Source organism: Centroberyx affinis, unplaced genomic scaffold (genome assembly GCF_046629955.1).
Source record: "Centroberyx affinis isolate AG114_WGS23_722 - 3 ecotype Tasmania unplaced genomic scaffold, CSIRO-AGI_Caff_v1 ptg004972l_1, whole genome shotgun sequence".
Classification (NCBI taxonomy): domain Eukaryota; kingdom Metazoa; phylum Chordata; class Actinopteri; order Beryciformes; family Berycidae; genus Centroberyx; species Centroberyx affinis.
The window spans coordinates 15,001-38,809 of NW_027282443.1; the positions used below are offsets into that span (position 1 = coordinate 15,001).

The 23,809-nt window shown below is 45.0% G+C and overlaps 2 protein-coding genes across 4 annotated transcripts in view; both read right to left on the minus strand.

The window, feature by feature from the left end:
- Window positions 1–7,993, minus strand: part of rffl (ring finger and FYVE-like domain containing E3 ubiquitin protein ligase) — an 18,573-nt gene extending 10,580 nt beyond the window's left edge. The window contains exons 1-4 of one of the 3 annotated variants that reach the window (XM_071545577.1): window positions 7,786–7,993; window positions 4,252–4,423; window positions 1,218–1,415; window positions 507–743 (exon numbers count right to left, since the gene is read on the minus strand). In XM_071545577.1, coding sequence (XP_071401678.1) covers window positions 507–743; window positions 1,218–1,415; window positions 4,252–4,422 — 606 coding nt within the window. In that variant the 5' untranslated portion in view covers window position 4,423; window positions 7,786–7,993. Of the gene's footprint in view, window positions 1–506; window positions 744–1,217; window positions 1,416–4,251; window positions 4,428–7,139; window positions 7,335–7,785 lie in introns of those variants that run through there. The other 2 variants (XM_071545576.1, XM_071545575.1) reach the window with 2 other exon arrangements.
- A 2,916-nt stretch (window positions 7,994–10,909) lies between these two features.
- On the minus strand, window positions 10,910–23,689 carry eif4h (eukaryotic translation initiation factor 4h; the record flags this gene model as incomplete). The annotated part of the gene is made up of 7 exons (XM_071545574.1): window positions 10,910–12,646; window positions 13,900–14,015; window positions 15,227–15,370; window positions 19,253–19,360; window positions 21,813–21,909; window positions 23,325–23,389; window positions 23,505–23,689. Coding segments are annotated over 7 exons (727 nt in total), but the record flags the coding sequence as incomplete, so codon positions are not given.
- Window positions 23,690–23,809: the final 120 nt, after the last annotated feature.

Consider the following 23,809-nt stretch of genomic DNA (forward strand, 5'->3'; position numbering starts at 1 on the left):
ACGTTTTTAGCAGAACGGCATTTTTAGCAGCAATTTTAATTACCGGGTTTGTCGGGTCCATAAAACAGACCTATTACAGACCAGGGCTAGTCTGTAATATCTCAGGCAAAAACGGGTCCGTATGTATATATATATATATATATATATATTTTTAAAAATGATCGGGTCCAATCGGATCTCGGAACAAATTCCCCGGGTCCATTAGGGTTCGGGTCTGTCAGTTTGGACTCGTGAAGACCTCTAGTCTGAATAACCGTCTGACTCGGACAGGCGGCATCTTGTGCTTTTTGAAATGCTTAAAAAGGGGGATGGGATGCTGCAGACATGGCAACGGTAAAGATGACTTCAGATTCATGAATTAAAAAAAAGCACCGTCATACCGGCCTGAGCCCAGGACACCACAGGGGTCCTGCAGTGAGTTTGGCAGAACCTTGTAAAGACTCTTTTCTCTTCAGCAGAACCAGGACAGGAGCAACTGAGCGTGTGCAGAGCGTGTTTCCTCTCACCTGCTCGTCCTCCTGAGCGTCCGGCCCGGCGGGGGCGGCGGGGGGTGTGGGGGCGGGGGGTGTGGGGGCGGGGGCGGGGGCGGCTGCGGGAGGGGGGTCGGGGGTAAGGGCGGAGGGGTCGGGGGTCAGGGCGGAGGGGTCGGGGGTCAGGGTGGAGGGGTCGGGGGTCGGGCTCTCGGGGGTGGCGTCGCTGGACGGCGGCGTCTGCTGACCCAGGACCAGCTCCACCAGCTCCTCCTGGACACACGGGACGAAGGAGCTAATTTAACATAAGGCTGGGCCAGAATTCAATATTATCGTTTATCGTCTTTCAGTGGAATCATATCGTGATGATATGAAGATATTTTAATATCGTGACACATTTCTGCTGTCTGAACTGATGATGACAAGCAAATTTTACTTAAAAACTCTGATAAAATGAGGTATGGTAGGAATATTATTTGAATATTTCTGTTTTGTTTGACATCACACCTAACATCACCATTCGGTTCAATGAGATGAACATTAATTAGATTATTTAACGTGATTTTGCATACATGAACCATATCGTGATATATATTGATATCGAGAAAAATCCTTATGATTATCATGATATTGATTTCAACCATATCGTCCGGCCCTACTTCAACTGTTCAACCCCGAACACAAATGTCACCAACGTTTACATCTGTAGTTGCACTCCGCCGACTGTAAATGACAGAGCAGGGTCACCTTCTCCCGGCACAGGTGGGTGGAGACCTCGTGCAGGTGCAGGTAGTCTCTCAGCTCCTTCACTTTCAGCTTCATGAGCTCCGCCCGCTCCAACAGGTTACCATAGAAACGCTGACAGGTGTGGCAGAGTCGGGGGCGGGGCTCCAGCTGGGCTGAGCAACGACCGCAGTAATTCTTCTTACAGTCCACACACACATGCTGAGAGAGAGAGAGACAGAGAGAGAGAGAGAGAGAGAGAGAGGTGGAGAGAGAGAGAGAGGGGGAGAGAGAGAGAGAGAGAGAGAGAGAGAGAGAGAGAGAGAGAGAAAGAGAGGGGGGGGACAGAGAGAGAGAGAGAGAGAGAAAGAGAAAGAGAGGGGGGGGCAGAGAGAGAGACAGAGAGAGAGAGAAAGAGAGAGAGAAAGAGAGAGAGAGAGAGAGGGGGGGAGGGACAGAGAGAGAGAGAGAGAGAAAGAGAGAGAGAAAGAGAGAGACAGAGAGAGAGAGAGATAGAGAGAGAAAGAGAGAGAGACAGAGAGAGAGAGAGGGGGGGGACAGAGAGAAAGAGAGAGAGAGAAAGAGACAGAGAGAGACAGAGAGAGAGAGAGAGAGAGGGAGAGAGAGAGAGAGAGAGAGAAAGAGACAGAGAGAGAGAGAGGGAGAGAGAGAGAGCAAGAGAGAGATAGAGAGACAGAGAGAAAGAAAGAGAGAGAGACAGAGAGAGAGAGAGAGCTGTAAGACAGGACTTGACAGCTGACACTGGGTTCAGATCTGCCACAGTCTGCAGTGTGATGTGAGTGCAGCTGTGTTTCATAGTGAGCTTCACACAGCTGCTGTTCCCTGATCTGCTGAACAGGAACACACTCAGCCTGACAAGACCAACAGACAGCGGCCCCAGACTGGCAGGGAGGCAAGTCTGCAGGTTACCAACTATCACCTGGAGTCCTGTTCTATTCTAAACATCCAGCTGGCTGGTGAAATAGAGTGCCTGGTATGTTAGTGCTCTAGAAGTAGGTCTGTATAATTAACCATGCATAATCATATACTGATATGCAAACATTTTTATTACATTTCATTTTGTTCAAAACACACACACTGTACTATCAAATGAAGCATTCCCATGGACATCCCTTCTCAATTCACAACAAGAACTTCAACCAATCACAGCCATCTGGAACATACAGCGTGTCGGCCTCTACATTCCTGAGCTTTTTAACTTCAAACTGAAACCATCCAAAACTGAATGACCAGCTGCCATTTCATCAGTCTCAGTGTCTGGTGAAAATGAATAAAGTCACTGATGATAGGCTAATTCATAATTTGAGTGTGAAACACCTCAGGATCATCACCTGCCATTGGAAACATCTCAGTTGTAAAGCAGATGATGTTAAACAAGCTCAGACAGTAAGCAAACTGCCTCAGGACAGCCTGGCTGAACAAGATACACCGTCACTCTGAAGACTGTTGAATTAAAGTTACTGTCATCCTGTTACATGTCAGATTAGTCATCCTGTTACATGTCAGATTACTGTCATCCTGTTACATGTCAGATTAGTCATCCTGTTACATGTCAGATTACTGTCATCCTGTTACATGTCAGATTAGTCATCCTGTTACATGTCAGATTACTGTCATCCTGTTACATGTCAGATTAGTCATCCTGTTACATGTCAGATTACTGTCATCCTGTTACATGTCAGATTAGTCATCATGTTACATGTCAGATTACTGTCATCCTGTTACATGTCAGATTAGTCATCCTGTTACATGTCAGATTACTGTCATCCTGTTACATGTCAGATTAGTCATCCTGTTACATGTCAGATTACTGTCATCCTGTTACATGTCAGATTAGTCATCCTGTTACATGTCAGATTACTGTCATCCTGTTACATGTCAGATTAGTCATCATGTTACATGTCAGATTACTGTCATCCTGTTACATGTCAGATTAGTCATCCTGTTACATGTCAGATTACTGTAATCCTGTTACATGTCAGATTACTGTCATCCTGTTACATGTCAGATTACTGTCATCCTGTTACATGTCAGATTAGTCATCCTGTTACATGTCAGATTAGTCATCCTGTTACATGTCAGATTACTGTCATCCTGTTACATGTCAGATTACTGTCATCCTGTTACATGTCAGATTAGTCATCCTGTTACATGTCAGATTACTGTCACCCTGTTACATGTCAGATTACTGTCATCCTGTTACATGTTAGATTAGTCATCCTGTTACATGCCAGATTACTGTCATCCTGTTACATGTTAGATTAGTCATCCTGTTACATGTCAGATTACTGTCATCCTGTTACATGTCAGATTACTGTCATCCTGTTACATGTTAGATTAGTCATCCTGTTACATGTCAGATTACTGTCATCCTGTTACATGTTAGATTAGTCATCCTGTTACATGTCAGATTACTGCCATCCTGTTACATGTCAGATTAGTCATTGTTACATGTCAGATTAGTCATTGTTACATGTCAGATTAGTCATCCTGTTACATGTCAGATTAGTCATCCTGTTACATGTCAGATTAGTCATCATGTTACATGTCAGATTAGTCATTGTTACATGTCAGATTAGTGTCATCATGTTACATGTCAGATTAGTCATCATGTTACATGTCAGATTACTGTCATCCTGTTACATGTCAGATTACTGTCATCCTGTTACATGTCAGATTAGTCATCATGTTACATGTCAGATTAGTCATCATGTTACATGTCAGATTACTGTCATCCTGTTACATGTCAGATTAGTCATCATGTTACATGTCAGATTAGTCATCCTGTTACATGTCAGATTACTGTCATTGAGATGCATCAGCCCACAGCTTCACTAAACACTACACCACCATGACTACATACACATGATCCCAATGGAAATCGAACCCCCTACCCTGGCAGTGCTGGTGCCTTGCTCTATGGAATGGAACCTCTAACCCTGTCTGGTAGTAATTTGGTATTATTACAAATTCAGCATTTCAAATGACAGGCAGTAGTAACAGTTCAGTGTGGCCTGGTGCTGAGGTGTGAGCTTACCTTCCTGGCTGCCGTGTCGAAGCGCCCCCCGCAGGCCTTGCAGGTGTGTTCAGGCGGCGACGGGTGGCTGCTGTAGGCGGAGTTGGTGTAGGACTGGTGCCGCTGAGCGCTGCCGGACTCCTCCACGCTGGACGAGTCCATACACATCCAATTACAACAGGACGCCCACATACTGCCTGACACACACACACACACACACACACACACACACACACACAGCAGGACACTCACTTTTCAGTCCCTCAGTGGTTTGGATGCAGAAGTTAAGGTTAGGGGTCAGAAAATGAATGAAAGTCAATACAACATCCTCACTTATTAAAACAAGGGAGAGTGTGTAGGTTATTATAACTGACAGTCAAGTTCAGTCAATGACAGCGAAACTGAAGCTACTACAGTGTGTGTGTGTGTGTGTGTGTGTGTGTGTGTGTGTGTGTGTGTGTGTGTGTGTGTGTGTGTGTGTTGGCTGTCCTAATCATTAATTCAGAGCGTTAGCTGCAGCCACAGTGACATCCTATCTGTCTGTACCTGCTGTTCCTGTTACCATGAGTGTAGAGACAGAGCAGCTGAGCCAGCTTGTTGTGGTGTGGCTGTAGATCCATTCAGTAACGTTCTCAGTAAAAGTGAATAGTGTGATAAGGTGGATTTGTTTCCAAACGTAGGTCACTGTGACACAGTAAACTGTCTTGTCTTTAGCCCTAGTCTCTACTCCAAAACATGAAGAGTTGCAGCTTGAGAAGAGTCAGCTCAGTTAACCTGAACAAACTGTTAGCTAGCTAACTAGCCAGCAAACACACTGATGTTAATGTGACCATGCTAACGCTAGCTGCTAGTAGCTACTTTAGCTAGTGTGCTAATCATAAAACATATGTCCTTCACTTTTCCTCCCACTCTCATACTTAGAAGAATAAATAACTTGTTTTCCTGACTTCAGATCAGCCGAGCTGGGTCAGGAGTCAGCTATGTTATTTCATGTGTTATATCTGTTATTATCTGTTATTTCACATTATATCTGTTAATGTTATGTAGCTTGCTTATATCATTGCAAAAAAAGAAATGAAACATTGCAAGCCTTAATAATGCCCAGTGTTATATTGTGGTAGACATGCCGCTAATCCTTGCATCCCATTGGCTATTGCTCACTAATCGTTGTGATTCATTATGTCATATAAGTCTTTGTTTTGTTTTTTAAATCCTTGGAACAATACTTAGACTTTAAAAAGACCGACATTAACTCTGTGGAACAATGCTTCGACTTTAAAAGATAAGGCTGGTGTTTTTAATGCATTGCTTACCGTCAACAAATCCTATGAAAATAACAACATCAACAATGTGTTTGCTCTCCTCCCGTTACTTTCTGACTTCCCACGTTCCGTTTTTAGCCGTTTTTGTTATTTTCATAGGTTTTGTTGATGATAATGCATTAAAAAAACACCGGCCTGATCCTTTAAAATGATGCTATATGGAAGATTTGAAGCATCTATCATGTTTGCCTTCTTCTTTATTGGTTGTAACTTGTAATATTTAGACAGCGTTTGTTTTCAAAATATTTACTTCGAAAAAGTAAAAATATCAAATATGTTCTAAAGCTGGCAAACCATGTCCAGTGATGCAGATGAAATGTGGGCTGGCTGACAGATAGGTGTGTGTGTGTGTGTGTGTGTGTGTGTGTGTGTGTGTGTGTGTGTGTGTGTGTGTGTGTGTGTGTGTGCAGCAGAACTGAGCTGTGGGATTTTCTGAACTGGACTTTTCTCCACCGGTTCAGTCGTCTGACAGCAGAAACACAAAGACTGAACCTGAACTGCTGTCTGCAGCTCCTGACTGATCCAGGATCTGTTATAGAGACAACAGAGCCTTCAAACTGATCCAGGATCTGTTATAGAGACAACAGAGCCTTCAGACTGATCCGGGATCTGTTAGGAGACAACAGAGCCTTCAGACTGATCCGGGATCTGTTATAGAGACAACAGAGCCTTCAGACTGATCCGGGATCTGTTATAGAGACAACAGAGCCTTCAGACTGATCCGGGATCTGTTAGGAGACAACAGAGCCTTCAGACTGATCCGGGATCTGTTAGGAGACAACAGAGCCTTCAGACTGATCCAGGATCTGTTATAGAGACAACAGAGCCTTCAGACTGATCCAGGATCTGTTAGGAGACAACAGAGCCTTCAGGTGCTGAGCTTCCTGCTGACCTGCTCTCATATTTCACTCCAACTGATGCGAAACGCTTTAACTTCAACTGATGAGCCTGCAGTAAATCAGCACCGCTCACACTGTGGTGACACACAGATAGCTAATCATGTTTACATACTAATGTAGTTAGCTAGAAAAAAAAAGACTGCCGCTCTAAGCTTTCAAAATAAAAGCCTCGTTCGTGAACATGTGTGGTGGTGCCATACGGATCGAAGCATGTAGTTAGTAGTAGTGGCAGTAAATGCAGCAGCAGTTGTAATAGTTATAGTAGTAGCCTAGTAGTAGTAGTAGTAGTAGTAGTAGTGGCAAGTAGTATCAATCAAGTTAGCCATAACTAAACCTACGATTTCCGGTCACAACTTTCAAAATAAAGCCTTGTTGTCGAACATATGTGGCAACTCTTTATCAGTACGAAAGTGAAAACACAGATCATATTTAGGAGGAATCAGTAGTTCAACCACAGAGAAATTAGAAGGATGTCTATCTCGCAAAAGACGGTTTGACCCACAGCAGCGCCGCAGGACTGCCAAGTCACCAAGAAACTCCCAAAACCCCCAAACCTGTTCCACAACCTGGAAGGAGCGCGGCGTGAAGAACGTTACGTTTTAACCTCGAGCTGTGGCACAACTGCTGCGATGCTTCCTGGTTTATTACTAACATCATATTCTACCATTAATATTAATGGTAATCTTACCTGTGCGGCGAGGGCTGTATGCCAAATTAGGTTGAAAAATCTGTCCGTTTGCTTCCTTATCGGCACGTTCCTCCCTGGTGGAACATGGCTTAAGGTCTTCTGCTGAACTCGGCATGAAGAGTCTCACTAAGCAGCTTTGTCTCGGTAAAATCTCAACATAGTATAACGTTAGACTTTTAGAGCCGCGGGGGGCTGGTGGAGGGGATCTGGGGAATAACAGGCGAACCAAATCTATAAGTTGATAGTTTGTTAAAATACGTATTTGTTATGTTAGAAGTGTGCCGAAGGGGGGAGTGGCTCCTAATGATTCGTAAAAAAGTATTCAGTCATGTTTTATGAAGTGTATTTACCGTTAAGCAAGGCTCCATTAAATTGACAGTGTTTTAAAAGGAGTTTGGCGTTAAGTTCTCTCCAGAGTATGGGACGTATCGGGGTTGCTAGCAGGCTAACAGCTAGGCTAGCTAACGTTACTGAAGTCGATTAATAGACTCCGGCTAAACTTTAAACGAAACTTAACAGCCGTGTTTCCACAACCCGACGGCGAACAGCTGCTGTCAAACCAAACCAGTGAACAGAAGCGGTCTGTCGGCAGTTTAACTCGTAACAACTAACTGTTAGTAGGATTATTAACATAAAGCCATCTTACCTCAGGCTGACAGGCTGCTCAGACCGGTGCGGCTAGCAGTTAGCTAACAGTTAGCTAACTAACCAGCAGCTTGCTGATAGTTCACAAACACAGACTAGTTTTACCTCGACTGGCTAGAAAACCATAATGTCTGCTGACTGACTCTGAGAGAGAAAGTGGAGTAAAGGAAAGTCTCGCTGTTCTCTGAAGTCGAGGCTGCTGGCTGAAGTTCATCTGAACCAGGAAGAGTTGAGCCGGACAGACCGAACAGTCTGAACCTAAAAACAACATGCTGTAAAACAGCAGGGAAGTAATGCCATAATATACTATATCAATATCACATCAAATATTATCTTGATACCACAGGATATAGAAAATACCACTGGACTGTAACACGATTATAAACATACAGACAATACGGCCCTATGGGACTATTATAGGAACATGATATTAATTTTTCGAAAGGAGAAAGTATAAATGCAGTCATTATATCCAAAAGCTTTATTTTCTTTATTCTTTTCGATGACTAGAAATAATGAGAAAGTTCTTTCGGACAAGTGTGAAAACAGCATGGTGCCTTCTGAGAAAAATAAAACAATCCAAACTGAATAAGATTTGATGTAATATATATGGTTTATTTATGTTATGTAACATTTATTTATAATGTATCCTTCTACTGCTGAGACTGGACTGCTACAGCTTTACTGACTGAGGCTCAACTTCACATCCGTTCAACCAGTCTGTCTCTGGACTGACCAGTCTGTCTCTGGACTCACCAGTCTAACCGGTCTGTCACTGGACTGACCAGTCTGTCTCTGGACTGACCAGTCTAACCAGTCTGTCTCTGGACTGACCAGTCTGTCACTGGACTGACCAGTCTAACCGGTCTGTCACTGGACTGACCAGTCTGTCTCTGGACTGACCAGTCTAACCAGTCTGTCTCTGGACTGACCAGTCTAACCGGTCTGTCTCTGGACTGACCAGTCTGTCTCTGGACTGACCAGTCTAACCGGTCTGTCTCTGGACTGACCAGTCTGTCACTGGACTGACCAGTCTAACCGGTCTGTCACTGGACTGACCAGTCTGTCTCTGGACTGACCAGTCTGTCTCTGGACTGACCAGTCTAACCAGTCTAAACAATCTGTCACTGACCAGTCTAACAGGAGCCAGTTGCATAAAGCTAGTATAAGACTAGTCTAAGCCTTGGACTGGTCTTAGATTCAGGTTGGACTAGGCTAATTAAGACTGTTACTTAAATATTAGGACTGACTTATTTTCGGACAGTTAGCCCCTCCCCCTGGCTAATCTTGAGTTAAGAATTTTGTTGCTATGGCAACAAGTCAGCCTAACTGTCAGAGTGGGAAGTTTAAGTAACAGAATTGTATCCAATTCCGGCCACTCGCGTAATTTCCGGTGTTTACCGGCATTTTTATACGAGTTCCCAACCCAAAGCTAAGTGATGTAAATTCATACACATTTCAGAAGCTCGGTATCAAATTTCATAAATATGTATAAACATTTAAGCATATAAAACACTAAGTTATGAACTTAGTCACGAACAAGAAGCGGGAAGCCTTAAATCCACTTTGGGCGACAGTGACTTCATGTAGAGAATCTGGATCGGCTGATAAATGGAAACTAAGAGCTTTGAGTACAGAGTCTGCACTTCTTACAAGGCTCTGTAACACTGTGAAGGTACAGGAAGGTTAATAAAGGGTTAATATGGAGTATATGAAAACACCCACACGGACCGAAGTAAGTGTCCGGAATTGGATACGAATTTTGAATCTCAAAAATAGATGCTCTATCATCCACTTGCAGGAACTGGAAGAAAATCAATTACAAGTTAAGGTAAAAGTGATATTAAACTTTAAAAAAGACAGATGGAGGATTGTTTATTTATGAGAAACTTCAGCGAAAACAGTACAGGATGAAATATATCGGTATATGATTGTGATTTTTTGGTCATATGCTGTCTGGAATTGGATGCCCTGATGTTACTGAAGCTGTTTTTGGAAAGAGCCTGAAGAGAGAGAGTCTTTAGAGAGAGAGACAATAGAGATCTACAACAATCCAGAATCAGCAGGAACAGGAGAGAGTCTATAACAAGTTTGACTTAAGGTCACATTTAAGTCTAAGACCAGGTCTATCTTTATGCAACTGGCCCAACTGGGAACAGACCAGTCTGACCAGTCTGACCACTGTTTCAACTCACCTGTTTTGGAAAGCCGGTCCTGATATTGACGATGGGGAAGTGAAGCCTGTGCTGTCCTCCTCTTTCCAGACAGTTTTGCTGACAATAATCGATTTGAAAAGTAACTGAAGGAGGAAAATCCAGATGTGCTGCGTTTCATTTGATGGATCAAAACGTAGAAGAGCCAGTTAAGCTGTTAGCCCATAGGAAAGAAAGATTTCAAAATGGATTTCAAAATGCATTTGAAATATGTAAAAATTGGCCACTTCTTATATTTTAATAAATATATTTTAAATGTATTATCATTTCATTTCAAATGTATTTCTAATATAATATATTTCTTCTCTGGTCTGGAATACATTTTTGCACGGCTTCAAATGCATTTTCAAAATGTATTCCAAAGATCCCATACATTCCAAATGTATCTGAAATGCATTGTGGCCAAAAAATACATATTTCAAATATATTTCCTTTCCATACACACTTTAGTTTTAGACATTCTCACAAATCCCATATTTTAAAAAGTGAACTTCACCTCCCCACTGCTGTTCACCCAGCAGCTGGATGTGAATGTTAGCCACTTCCTGTCTGTCATTAGCCACTTCCTGTCTGTCATTAGCCACTTCCTGTCTGTCATTAGCCACTTCGCTGTGGGAATCGAACCCTCAACCCCGCTCTACCATCGAGCTCCACAGCACCCTGCTAACTGGCTAACTGGCCCCTTGGTTTCAATGAGGCAGGCTAATAATGCTAACAACCCATCTTAGGTCTGTGAACTCCTTCTGAGAGCTGATCTCAGGTCAGTGAGGAAACAAACCTTTTCTTCCATCCTGACTGGTCCTGATACTGAAGGGACACACACACACACACACACAGACACACACACACACACACACACACACACACACACACACACACACACACAGAGTATGAAGCAGGGCGGCAGACATGTTGGTGTTACTGGAGCCAATACAGAACAAGCTTTATTCTTCTCCTCGGTTTCATTGTAAATTAACTTCAAACAAAGACTCGCCCCCCCTCCCCGAATTTAAACACATTCTTAATAATGTAAGATGATACATTTTTATTGCCATAAACAGTGTAGGAAAAAAAAATGAACCAAAAAAAAAAATAAAAACAGCTGATTTTTCTATAGTACAGTAAGAAAAAGGTTTCACGTTCTCAATTTCATATCCAGTAAAATGTCAAATAAAAATGGTTTTTGCAACACACAAAACTTGTGAAAAAGCAACCTAGACTTGGTCTAACGGCAAGCGGACTACAGCACATCTCAGCCCGAGTCTCGAGTCTCGGCCCGAGTCTCGAGTCTCGAGTCTCGGCCCGAGTCCCGAGTCTCGAGTCTCAGCTGAACCACCAGCCGGCGGCTTCGCTCAGCACCGTCCTACGTTAAAGATACCGGTCATACAGTGGGCTCGTCTGATGCGACTTTTGGTGAATGAATAAATGTGGAAATAAAGTTTAGGAGAGAAGCAGCAGCCAATCAAACCGCTTCACCTCGGGACTACAGGAAGCTGCTGGCCCGATCTGAGCCGGCTGAAATCCGCCAAACATCCGGATTGAAATCAGAGACGACAGTTTGGTTCTGAGCAGGAAGAACATTTCAACACAGACAGAGGAGGTTTGGTCAAAGGACAGAACAGGAAATAGATAAGGACATACACAGGAAGGAAGCCTAAGCCCCGCCCTGCTCCTCCAGGTGAACAGGAAGGAAGCCTAAGCCCCGCCCTGCTCCTCCAGGTGAACAGGAAGGAAGCCTAAGCCCCGCCCCCTCCAGGTAAACGGGAAGGAAGCCTGGGAAACGGAACATCATTGTCACGTGAAAGCCTGGTAACTCAACATGAAGAAGCGGAGATACGAGGTTTTCACCTGACAGTGACGATATTACCCATCAGCCAACACAACCAAACATCCACACTGCCTTTAAATGTGGGGGAGGAGCCAGATTGACAGCCATAACCAGAAGCCCCGCCCCTCACGGTTGCTGTTTAGCCAATCGGAGGCTTCCCCTCGCACCAGTTGGCCTCCCCACTTGAACCATGCTGCATTCAGGTTATATGGGAAAAAACTTTAGCCATCACACACTCAAACTGGTCTGAATCCGTCAGACTCCATGATTGTAGTTTTCTGCAGACTTTGGTTTCTCCTGATCAGCTTCTTCTGTCTGAACTCACATGAACTGATGATGCAACACCTGACCAAACCAAAACACTGCAAGTCGACCACAAACCAGAAAATCCAGACAGGAGTTAAGAGCTGTGATCACAAAAAGACTGATGATGAAAATTCTTCATGTTGTTGTTTTATTTGAAAAGAATCTAACATTCCTACACTGGACTGCAGCTGTTTCCTGTTGGCATCAGAATTCAGGAAGTAGAGTTCCTAAGTAGAATTTATTGACAGCTGGGTGAACAGTATTTTCTGCAATATTTACCATCTGAAAGTATTTTCTAGTAGCATTTACCATCTGAAGGCTGAGTGAACAGTATTTTCTTGTAGGAAGCTGTAGTTTACCGTCTTTCCCACGTGACTTGAATGCAGCGTTAAACAGTTTTAGGGATGCCAAATGGCTGCCGGTGGGCGGCAGCGGAGGAAACCAGACCAGCTCCGCCTCTGAAAGATGTTTGGTGAAGAAAGCCGGCAGATCCGGACTGCCGTTTACTCTGCAGACTGTCAGGTGAGGAGGAGAGGAGACAACACGGTTAGACAGGCGGCCTCACTCAGGTCCACCAACCCTGCCTGCACTGCGTCTGCCTCAACACTGATTGGCTGACTACAGAAGGGACCTGGCCACTGATTGGCTGACTACAGAAGGGACCCGGCCACTGATTGGCTGACTACAGAAGGGACCCGGCCACTGATTGGCTGACTACAGAAGGGACCCTGCCACTGATTGGCTGACTACAGAAGGGACCCTGCCACTGATTGGCTGACTACAGAAGGGACCCGGCCACACCTCCACAGGGTTTCCAGCAGGGCATCATGGGAACAGAGATAAGAGCGTCGCCCCTCAGGTTACTTTTTAGCAGATTTAGCAGCGTTTTCAAACACTTTTCATCGTTGCGTGTTTTTTGGTCTCCTGACGGTGCCGGATGGGCGGAGTCTGCCGCAGAGGACGATGAAACAAACGGCAGCGAGTTCAGACGGTCACAGGAAAGTCAGTTAGTCTACTTTCCCTGACAGTCTAAGCCCCGCCCATCCGCCACAGCCAGCAGGTGAAAACAAACGGAAACCGACCTCGCGACTCGAGGGTAGCGGTCCGAACACGGCGAGCGAGCGAAACGTCACGAGCGAGAGAGAGGAAGCGGAACATGATGTCATCGGTCTGCCGCGGAGAGGAGGAAGCCGACCGGCTGCCGGGGCCGGGCCGAGCCGGGCCGGGGCCGGGGCCGGGGCCGGCGGCCGGTCGGCTACGAGACGACCGGTCTACGTTGCGAGCGTCCGGACGCTCGGGGCTCTGTCAGACTAGGAGAATAAACGGTGGATGACCTTTGACCCGGCAGAGAGACTACAGGACGAAGCAGGCACTAAGCACAGTGAAGCCGAGGCGGGGCAGACACCCAAGGGAACAGTTTGGACATGCATTCACAAGCTGCTCGTTGGTGTTGGTGTGCGTGTGTGTGTGCGTGTGTGTGTGTGTGTGCTGGATTATTTTTCAGAGTGTGTTCTCGTGTTTTTTTTTATTCCTTCTCAGAATAAATATTTTGCTCAAACTGAAGTCAAACCGAGGAAGAAGAGGAGGCGGCTCGCTGTCAGGAAGGAATGCTAACTGTGGCGTTAACTCGTCCCATTGGCATTTTCTCTCTCTCTTTTTTTAAAGTTCTCTATCCATAAACACTTGTCCCCCCCCTCCACCACCCCCCTCCCCCCGCCCCCCTGGCCCTCTCGGCCTCAGTCTCTTATGGTTTGTCTTTGGAGATCACCTCCTCTCGTGGTTTGGCTCCACCGAAGATGGCGGAGTTTGGGTTGGCGACCTGGTTGAGCGGTCCGGCCACCGTACGAGGCTTCAGCTGCAGGCGAGGCCTCTGTGCACGCTCCTCTGCACACACACACACACACACACACACACACACACACACACACAGATAAAGATGAGGGTGTTAAACTGTTCTGAGTTATAAGTTGTAGTTGAACAGTGTAACAAAATGAGAAGTTATATGGCCAATTTTTTGTATATATTATTGTTTTATTTGGTTGGGATCGACATACAAAATCTCCTTCATCCCAAAGGAAATCACCCTCCTGAATCCTGACTCCATTCTTCCTCACTGTGCTCCAGTGTTGTCACGGTGGGCGGTGTCCCGGTGTCCCGGTGGCATGCGGTCTGGGAGTCCACGCCGGTGTCTGAGCCCCACGCCGGGAATACCGTTATTTTGTATTTTGTTAAACTAGAAATAACCGCCTCATGGTTGTACGCCTCCGCCAATAAACTTTGTTTTATCATTGCAAGGACAGTCTTTATTTATTGAACATATATAATTAATGTGATTATTAGGTCAACTTAAAGGATTTTGGTGTCTGCTAAAGTAAGTGACAGCACTTCCACCGTTTTTGTAGAATGACCCAAGATGGTTTTCTCAGCTACAGTGGTAAGCAAAACATTATGACGTCACAGTGAAGTTGACCTTTGAACTTTCGGATATAAAATGTCATCACTTCATCATTTTATCCTATTAGTTAGGCTACTAAATGATAAATGGACATACTGACAACATACTAATAAAATGGATTAGGATGAATAGGATTAACCATTTGTCCTTACCTACAGTCCAGTACAATCCAATGGGAGCCTAAAGAATGGCAATACGCCAGAATCTGCCCTGCACTCACATTAACTCTGAGTGTTGAGCAGCGTTTTAAATCTATAAATACATTACTAACACACACAAGTTTGGAGCAGAATTTGAAGTTTCCCTTTGACAGCGCTCACACCGCCCTCTACTGGTGAAAGGCGGTATAACCGGTGTGAAAACAGCCCCACCGTGACAACTCTACTGCTCTTTTGATATTGTTGGCTATGTCTATTGGTTTTTGTGTATTTTATTTATTGAATTGTTTCACATTTTAACCAACCTGTGAAGCTAAAGGCTAAGTTACACTGCGGCGGACAACAAAGTTCTATTCTATTCTATTGTCTTGTTGCTGTAACAGTTCTATACTCAGCCAGTAGGAGGCAGCAGGACACCTTCAGTCTGAACACATCGACCTACTGACCAGCTGTCTCTCTGCTGGTCTCTCTGCTCGTCTCACCATCAGAAGGTTCTCTGAAGTCCGTCTGTCCTGCGCGAGGCGGCCCGTCTCTATAGCGACCCATCGCCCCTCCTGCCCCCCTCCTGTCGCCTGGACGACTGCCGCCTCGACCCCGCCCACCCATGTAGTCGTCATCTCTAAAGCCTGCAGACAGACAGACAGACAGACAGACAGACAGACAGGTGGAGAGACAGACAAAGAGACAGACAGACAGACAGTCAGACAGACAGAGAACAAACAGACAGGTTAGAAAATGGCCGCCACAGTCTGGTCCAGCGTTGGGAACCTGCAAGGTGACCAATGAGCATGAGATGTTCCGGTGAAAGGGATGATGGGAAAGCAGGAGGCCTGGTCCAGCCGTGCGTCTGTTGGTTCTGTCCTGCTGTCCAGAGCCATACACTGTGGAAACCACAGTGACCAAACTGTGACTGTCAGCCATGTTGGGCCCATGGTTGTTGCCATAGTAACTGGTGATTCTGTTGTCCATTATGGAGAACACTGTTCCTTATTTACAACCTGGATTAACTGTCTCTATATGGACTAACTCTGTCTCTATATGGACTACCTGTCTCTATATGGACTACCTATCTCCATATAGACTAACTCTGTCTCTATATGGACTACCTGTCTCTATATGGACTACCTATCTCCATATAGACTAACTCTGTCTCTATATGGACTAACTCGGTCTCTATATGGACTATCTGTCTCTATATGGACTAACTCTGTCTCTATATGGACTAACTCTGTCTCTATATGGACTAACTCTGTCTCTATATGGACTAACTCGGTCTCTATATGGACTATATGGACTACCTGTCTCTATATGGACTACCTATCTCTATATGGACTAACTCGGTCTCTATATGGACTAACTCTGTCTCTATATGGACTACCTGTCTCTATATGGACTACCTGTCTCTATATGGACTACCTATCTCTATATGGACTAACTCTGACTCTATATGGACTACCTGTCTCTATATGGACTAACTCTGTCTCTATATGGACTACCTGTCTCTATATAGACTAACTCCGTCTCTATATGGACTACCTGTCTCTATATGGACTAAATCTGTCTCTATATGGACTAACTTTGTCTCTATATGGACTAACTCTGTCTCTATATGGACTAACTCTGTCTATATGGACTAACTCTGTCTCTATAAGGACTACCTGTCTCTATATGGACTAACTCGGTCTTTATATGGACTAACTCTGTCTCTATATGGACTGACTCTGTCTCTATATGGGCTGTCTATATGGACTACCTGTCTCTATTGACTAACTCTGTCTATATATATGTACTAACTGTCCATATATCCAAATATATGGAGTAACTGTCTCTTTATGGACTATCTGTCTCTATATGGACTACCTGTCTCTAGATGGACTAACTCTGTCTCTATAAGGACTTCCTGTCTCTATATGGACTAACTTTGTCTCTATATAGACTACCTGTCTCTATATAGACTACCTGTCTCTATATGGACTAACTCTGTCTCTATAAGGACTACCTGTCTCTATATGGACTAACTCTGTCTCTATATGGACTACCTGTCTCTATATGGACTACCTGTCTCTAATGACTAACTCTGTCTCTATATGGACTAACTGTCCATATATCAAGATATATGGACTACCTGTCTCTATATGGACTACCTGTCTCTATATGCACTACCTGTCTCTATATGGACTAATTCTGTCTTTATATGGACTAACTCTGTCTCTATATGGACTACCTGTCTCTATATGGACTAACTCTGTCTCTATATGGACTACCTGTCTCTATATGGACTAACTCTGTCTCTATAAGGACTACCTGTCTCTATATGGACTAACTTTGTCTCTATATAGACTACCTGTCTCTATATGGACTACCTGTCTCTATATGGACTAACTCTGTCTCTATATGGACTAACTCTGTCTCTATAAGGACTACCTGTCTCTATATGGACTAACTTTGTCTCTATATAGACTACCTGTCTCTATATAGACTACCTGTCTCTATATGGACTACCTGTCTCTATATGGACTGTCTCTATATGGACTAACTCTGTCTCTATATGGACTGCCTGTCTCTATATGGACTAACTCTGTCTCTATATGGACTACCTGTCTCTATATGGACTAACTCTGTCTCTATATGGACTAACTTTGTCTCTATATAGACTACCTGTCTCTATATGGACTGCCTGTCTCTATATGGACTAACTCTGTCTCTATAAGGACTACCTGTCTCTATATGGACTAACTCTGTCTCTATATGGGCTGTCTCTATATGGACTACCTGTCTCTATTGACTAACTCTGTCTCTATATGGACTGTCTATATATGGATTAACTGTACTAACTCTGTCTATATATGGCTCTGGTCTAACTGGACTAACTCTGTCTATATATGGACTACCTGTCTCTATACGACTACCTGTCTATATGGACTAACTCTGTCTCTATATGGACTAACTGGATTAAGTCTGTCTTTATATGGACTAACTGGATTAAGTCTGTCTTTATATGGACTAACTGTACTAACTCTGTCTCTATATGGACTAACTGTCTATATATGGACTAACTGTACTAACTCTGTCTCTATATGGACTAACTGTCTCTATATGGACTAACTGTCTATATATGGACTAACTGTACTAACTCTGTCTCTATATGGACTAACTGTCTCTATTTGGACTAACTCTGTCTCTATATGGACTAACTGTCTATATATGGCTCTGGATCATCGCCTACAGAGTTGATCTGGACTGAAACTAAAACTGATCTGCTAGTTTAATTTAGTCTAATCTAATTTAATTTACTTTAGTTTAGTCAAGTCTAGTTTAGTTCCGTCTATTATAATTTAGTTCAGTTGAATTTATGCCGCTGTTCCACCGCATGGTACCGGCTCAACTCGCCTCAACTCAACTCGCCTCAACTCGACTCTACTCTACTCTACTCGACTCGCTTTTGGTAGTAAGGTTTTCCACTGCAGATAGTTCCCCCTCAATGTGCCCCACCCCCCACAACTGGTCGTCATAGCGACGCCGCGACGCCGCATGAAACGCGACACACAGCAACAATGCAGGATACGGAAGGGACGGTGTTCTTGATTCTCGGTATGTGAAACAGATTTTATTTCAGAAGAGGCTGAAGGCAGCCAGACAGCAGACTGCTCTCTGGTTGCTCGAGGCGACGCGAGAGGGTAAGCTAACCGCTAACCCGGTAGCTAACTTAGCATATGTCCCGTGTCGCGATGACGATCCTCTCTGACCAATCAGCAGTCTGCAGTGTTTTCACGTCTCCTTTTGGTATCGCCTCAGCTCGCTTGGAACCTCGACGGAGGTGCTACGAAAAAAAGTAGCAGGTACCAGGTGATATGGTGCCTGGTACCTGATACTCGCCCAGTGGAAAACCAAAAAAGGCGAGCCGAGCCGAGCCGAGCCGGTACCATGCGGTGGAAAAGTGGCATTAGTCTAGTCTAATTTAATTTAGTCTACTTTAGTCTAGTCTCATTTAATTTAATCTACTTTAGTCTATCTTAGTTTAGTTTAATTTAGTCTAGTTCAGTGTAGTCTAGTTTGGTTTAGTCCAGTTTAATAATGTTTAGTTGGGTTTAGTTTTTTCGTCTAGTCTAGCTTAGTTTAATTTAGTCTAGTTTAGTGTAGACTAGTTTAGTTTAGTTGGGTTTAGTTTAATTCAGTTTAGTTTAGTCTAGTGTAGTCTAGTTTAGTCTTGCTTAGTTTAGTTTAATGTAGTCTAGTTTAGTCTAGTCTACTATAGTGTAGTTTAGTGTAGTCTAGTTTAATTTAGTTAAGCTTAGTTTAGTCTAGTTCAATTCAGTCTGGTTTAATTTGGTTGGTCCAGTTTAATTTTGTTTAATTCAGTCTAGTTTAGTTCTCCTGGATGTTAGAACACATCTGGTTTCCTTCTTCAGATGACTCACTATCAAAACTATCCTGTCATCTGATTGGCTGCATCCCAGTAACACCTACAGTACAGTCTGCTCTGATTGGCTATCGGCTGGCTGTCCAACCTGGGTCGTTGTACTCTCTGACCGCACCTCCTCCTGGCTGGTCGTAGAAGTCCTCCCTGGAGTCACGGCCTCCTCTAGGTGCTCCTCCTCCTCTCGAGCTTCCTCTTCCTGCAGGGGACAGAGGGAGTTTAACACTGAGGAGGAGGAGGAGGAGAGAGGAGAGGAGAGGAGAGGAGGAGAGGAGAGAGGAGAAAGAAGAGGAGAAGAGGAGGAAGGACAGGAGAGGAAGAAAGGAGGACGAGAGGAGGGGAGGCAAGAGGAGAGGGAGAGAGGAGAGGAGGAGAGGAGAGAGGAGAAAGAGAGGAGAAGAGGAGGAAGGCGAGGAAGAGAGGAGGAGAGGAAGGGAGGCAAGAGGATAGGAGAGGAGGAGGAAGAGGAGAGGAGAGAGAGAGAGGAGAGGAGAGGAGAGGAGAGGAGAGGAGAGGAGAGGAGGGGAGAGGAGGGGAGGGGAGGGGAGAGGAGCAGCAGGGCACGGCGCCTCCTGCTGGAGGAGTCAGGAAGGACAGGAGTTAGTTAGCCAGACAGCTGCTGCATTCACTTCACATGGGAAAGACCAGCGAGACTTGACTGGGGAACTCTGGGTTTGGTGAGACTAATTTCTCTCTTCTTATACATTAAATTTCTCATTAAAATGTTTTTTTAGTAGTTGCTGGTGTAAAAAAAACAGGAAACAGAGTCTGAAGTTGTTTCTCCACTGAGAAAAGACGATCAGCTGATTTCTCCGTTCTGCTGCGGATTAAAAACTACTTTCACAAGTCAGAGTGGGAAATCCAATCAGAAGTCGACCTCAATACGCCGCGCTCTCTCTCTCTTCAGTCTACAATGAAGCTCGCTCCACCAAGGCGAATTATAAATTTTATTTTTTTGGTGTGTAAGGTTTGAATTTATCAAGTTTGGTGCCAAGCAGCTCGCTCTCTCTCTCTCTCTCTCTCTCTCTCTCTACGCTCCATTTTATTACAGTAGTTGAATGTTAGGGACGCTCAGATCTTGGTGGATGATGAACACAGAAATCAAGAGTGATACTAAAGAAAATTTACATTTGAACTGGGTGGACCGTCTCTTTAACTACCGTCTATATTTTTGGTTTGAGGTCGACATTACAGTGTTTGGTTTGCTGTAAAACAGGAAGTCATCATCAGTTCATGTGCATTATGAGTGAAGAAACTGATCAGGAGAAACCAAAGTCTACAGAAAGCTACAATCATGGAGTCTGGCAGATTCAGATGAGTCCGAACGCGTGAACACTTCCAGCTCTGTTGGCTATTTCGATGGTTATTCCCACATGACCTGAATGCAGCACGATTGACCAATATTGGCCTTTCACTGATACAGTGGATATTCAAAGTCTACAAACACTTGATTTGCTGGTTTCTTCATGCAGCTGACTTTAAAGGGTTTTCATGGTGTGCAGACTTCAGATATCCACTGTCTATCTGGCTCTGGAGACGTCAGATCGAGAACGCAGCAGGAGAACCAGAAGACACTCAAATCTTCTGGCAGAAACACTGACAGACCAACAACTGACCTGAGGAGAAACCTACCCAACCTGAGACCAGCTTTACCACGACATCACTCTCTGTTCACTATCAGCTTGCACAGGGAAATGTTCAGCAGATATCTGTGTGGTTGATTCTTCTCCAGAACGCATTTACCATTTTAAAACGCTGTCTCCGGACCTCGTTATGGCTGGTTCTGATACACAAGCAGTTGAGGTGATTTCTCCAGATTTTCAGACTAGCGGAGAGCAGGAATCGGTCTAATCTAATCTAATGCTGGTCGTCTCCAGACCAGATAAGCCTGTCTGAACCCTGCGGGCCGAGCAGATGGACAGAAGATCTAGGCTGGACCAGCTGGAGGAGGAGCTGAGGTGGAGGTGAGGATGAGGATGAGGATGGAGCATGAAGGATGAAGAGTCCACCTCCTCCTCCAAGTCAAGGTGGAAAAATTATATTCATCAGCAATTAGTTCCCCAAACATACTGAGTTAGCATAAATTTGTCTTTTTAGTAACTTTTCTCTCCATAAAATAGGGATTTTACCCAGCAAATAATTATTTCTAAAAGGCTGGAACTACATTATGTTTTATATGAATTGTCCTTGTTTTTCTAACCAGTTTTTGTTTTTTTCACTCAGAATTAAACGTGGCTTCACTGCCACAGCAGACAGACTTGGAGGAGGAAGGACAGAAAAGATGGATGCCAGAGATTAAGATTTATATTAAGATTTAGACAGCGTTAGTCAGAATTAGTCACAGCAACACAGAAGGCATAATATCAGAGAAAGCAACAATCGAAAATATACTACAGTAGTAGAAAGTACATGACAGCATAACAATACAACAATGAACCGTTTAACAGTGTAGTAATTACTGTGTTGGGAAGTTAATGGCTCAATGTTTTAATCCTGCAGCACGGTGGTGAAGATATTAATAAACTACGTTAAATAGACGGAACAGTTCACTGTGCGAGTTAACTAGTTGTTTTCATAGTTTACTGTGTAAGTTAACTAGCTGTTTTAACAGTAACTGAGTTAACTAGCTGTCAGTGTTTTTGTGTTTCTACCTCTGTCGTCTTTCCTGAAGCCGAAGCCGCCGCCGCCTGCTCGCTCTTGTCTCCGCCCCTCTGCAATGTCCACCCTCAGTGACCTGTCACCTAGCAACTGGAGGGGTCAGAGGTCAGGTTAGCCTTTTAAGACTTCAGCAGTGAAGTAAAACAAGAAGATAAAAAGCTATGTTTCCAAACCACAGCAATCTGCTGCTGGTCAGGCCGTTTCCCAAAAGCATCTTACGACTAAGATGATGGTAGCATCCATCTTACTACAATGCTTTGTCTTGAGTTTGTCTTGAGAAGGAAAAACATTCTACTGGCCTCTACCTAGCTCTACTGGCCTCTACTGAGCTCTACTGGCCTCTACCTAGCTCTACTGGCCTCTACTGAGCTCTACTGGCCTCTACCGGCCTCTAACTAGCTCTACTGGCCTCTACCTAGCTCTACTAGCCTCTACCTAGCTCTACTGGCCTCTACCGGCCTCTACCTAGCTCTACTAGACTCTACCTAGCTCTACTGGCCTCTACCGGCCTCTACCTAGCTCTACTGGCCTCTACCTAGCTCTACTGGCCTCTACCTAGCTCTACTGAGCTCTACTGGCCTCTACCTAGCCCTACTGGCCTCTACCGGCCCCTACCTAGCTCTACTGAGCTCTACTGGCCTCTACCTAGCTCTACCGGCCCCTACCTAGCTCTAATGGCCTCTACCTAGCTCTACTGAGCTCTACTGGCCTCTACTGGCCCCTACCTAGCTCTACTGAGCTCTACTGGCCTCTACCTAGCTCTATTGGCCTCTACCTAGCTCTACTGAGCTCTACTGGCCTCTACTGGCCCCTACCTAGCTCTACTGGCCTCTACTGAGCTCTACTGAGCTCTACTGGCCTCTACTGGCCCCTACCTAGCTCTACTGGCCCCTACCTAGCTCTACTGAGCTCTACTGGCCTCTAACTAGCTCTACTGGCCTCTACCTAGCTCTACTGGCCTCTACCGGCCTCTACCTAGCTCTATTGGCCTCTACTGGCCCCTACCTAGCTCTACTGGCCCCTACCTAGCTCTACTGAGCTCTACTGGCCTCTAACTAGCTCTACTGGCCTCTACCTAGCTCTACTGGCCTCTACCGGCCTCTACCTAGCTCTACTGGCCTCTACTGGCCCCTACCTAGCTCTGCTGAGCTCTACTGGCCTCTACTGAGCTTTACTGGCCTCTACCGAGCTCTACTGGCCTGTTCTGGCCCCTACCTAGCTATATTGGCCTCTACTGAGCTCTACCAGCCTCTACCTAGCTCTACTGAGCTCTACTGGCCTCTACCTAGCTCTATTGGCCTCTATCTAGCTCTACTGGCCTCTACCTAGCTCTACTGGCCTCTACCTAGCTCTATCTAGCTCTACTGAGCTCTACCAGCCTCTACCTAGCTCTACTGAGCTCTACCAGCCTCTACCTAGCTCTACTGGCCTCTACTGAGCTCTACTGAGCTCTACTGGCTGGTTTTGTTCCCTGCCTGCAGACTAAGAGCTGATCAGATACTCACAGCGCCGTCGTACGTCAAAGCTTCTTTTAGAGACTCCAAGTCGTCAAACTCTACATAACAAAAACCTGAGAGAAACAAACCAACAGTCAGAGCACTTTACATACAAACACCAGTGAGCAGTATTTTCTGTCGTTTCCCATATGAGGTGAATGCAGCAGGTGCTTGGCCCCGCCCCCTGACCTTTGAACTTATCTGTCTCTTTGTCTCTGACGAGGCGGACGCTGCGCACGTTGAGGTCTTTGAAGATGGCGTCGATGTCTCCCTGGACGGTGTTGAAGGGCAGGTTGCCGATGTACGCCGTGTACGGCGGCTCCGACGGCAGCTCCTTCTGCTTCCTGGGTCCGCCGGGGCCACCGCCGCGGGGCCTGCAGGGAAGCACAAAGCATCATGGGATATGCATTAGGGTTACAGCCATATGAGGCTGAGAGCGGGACGTCGGCCGGTCGGTGCCGTCCATCTCTGATGTGGCAGACATTCAGCCTAAC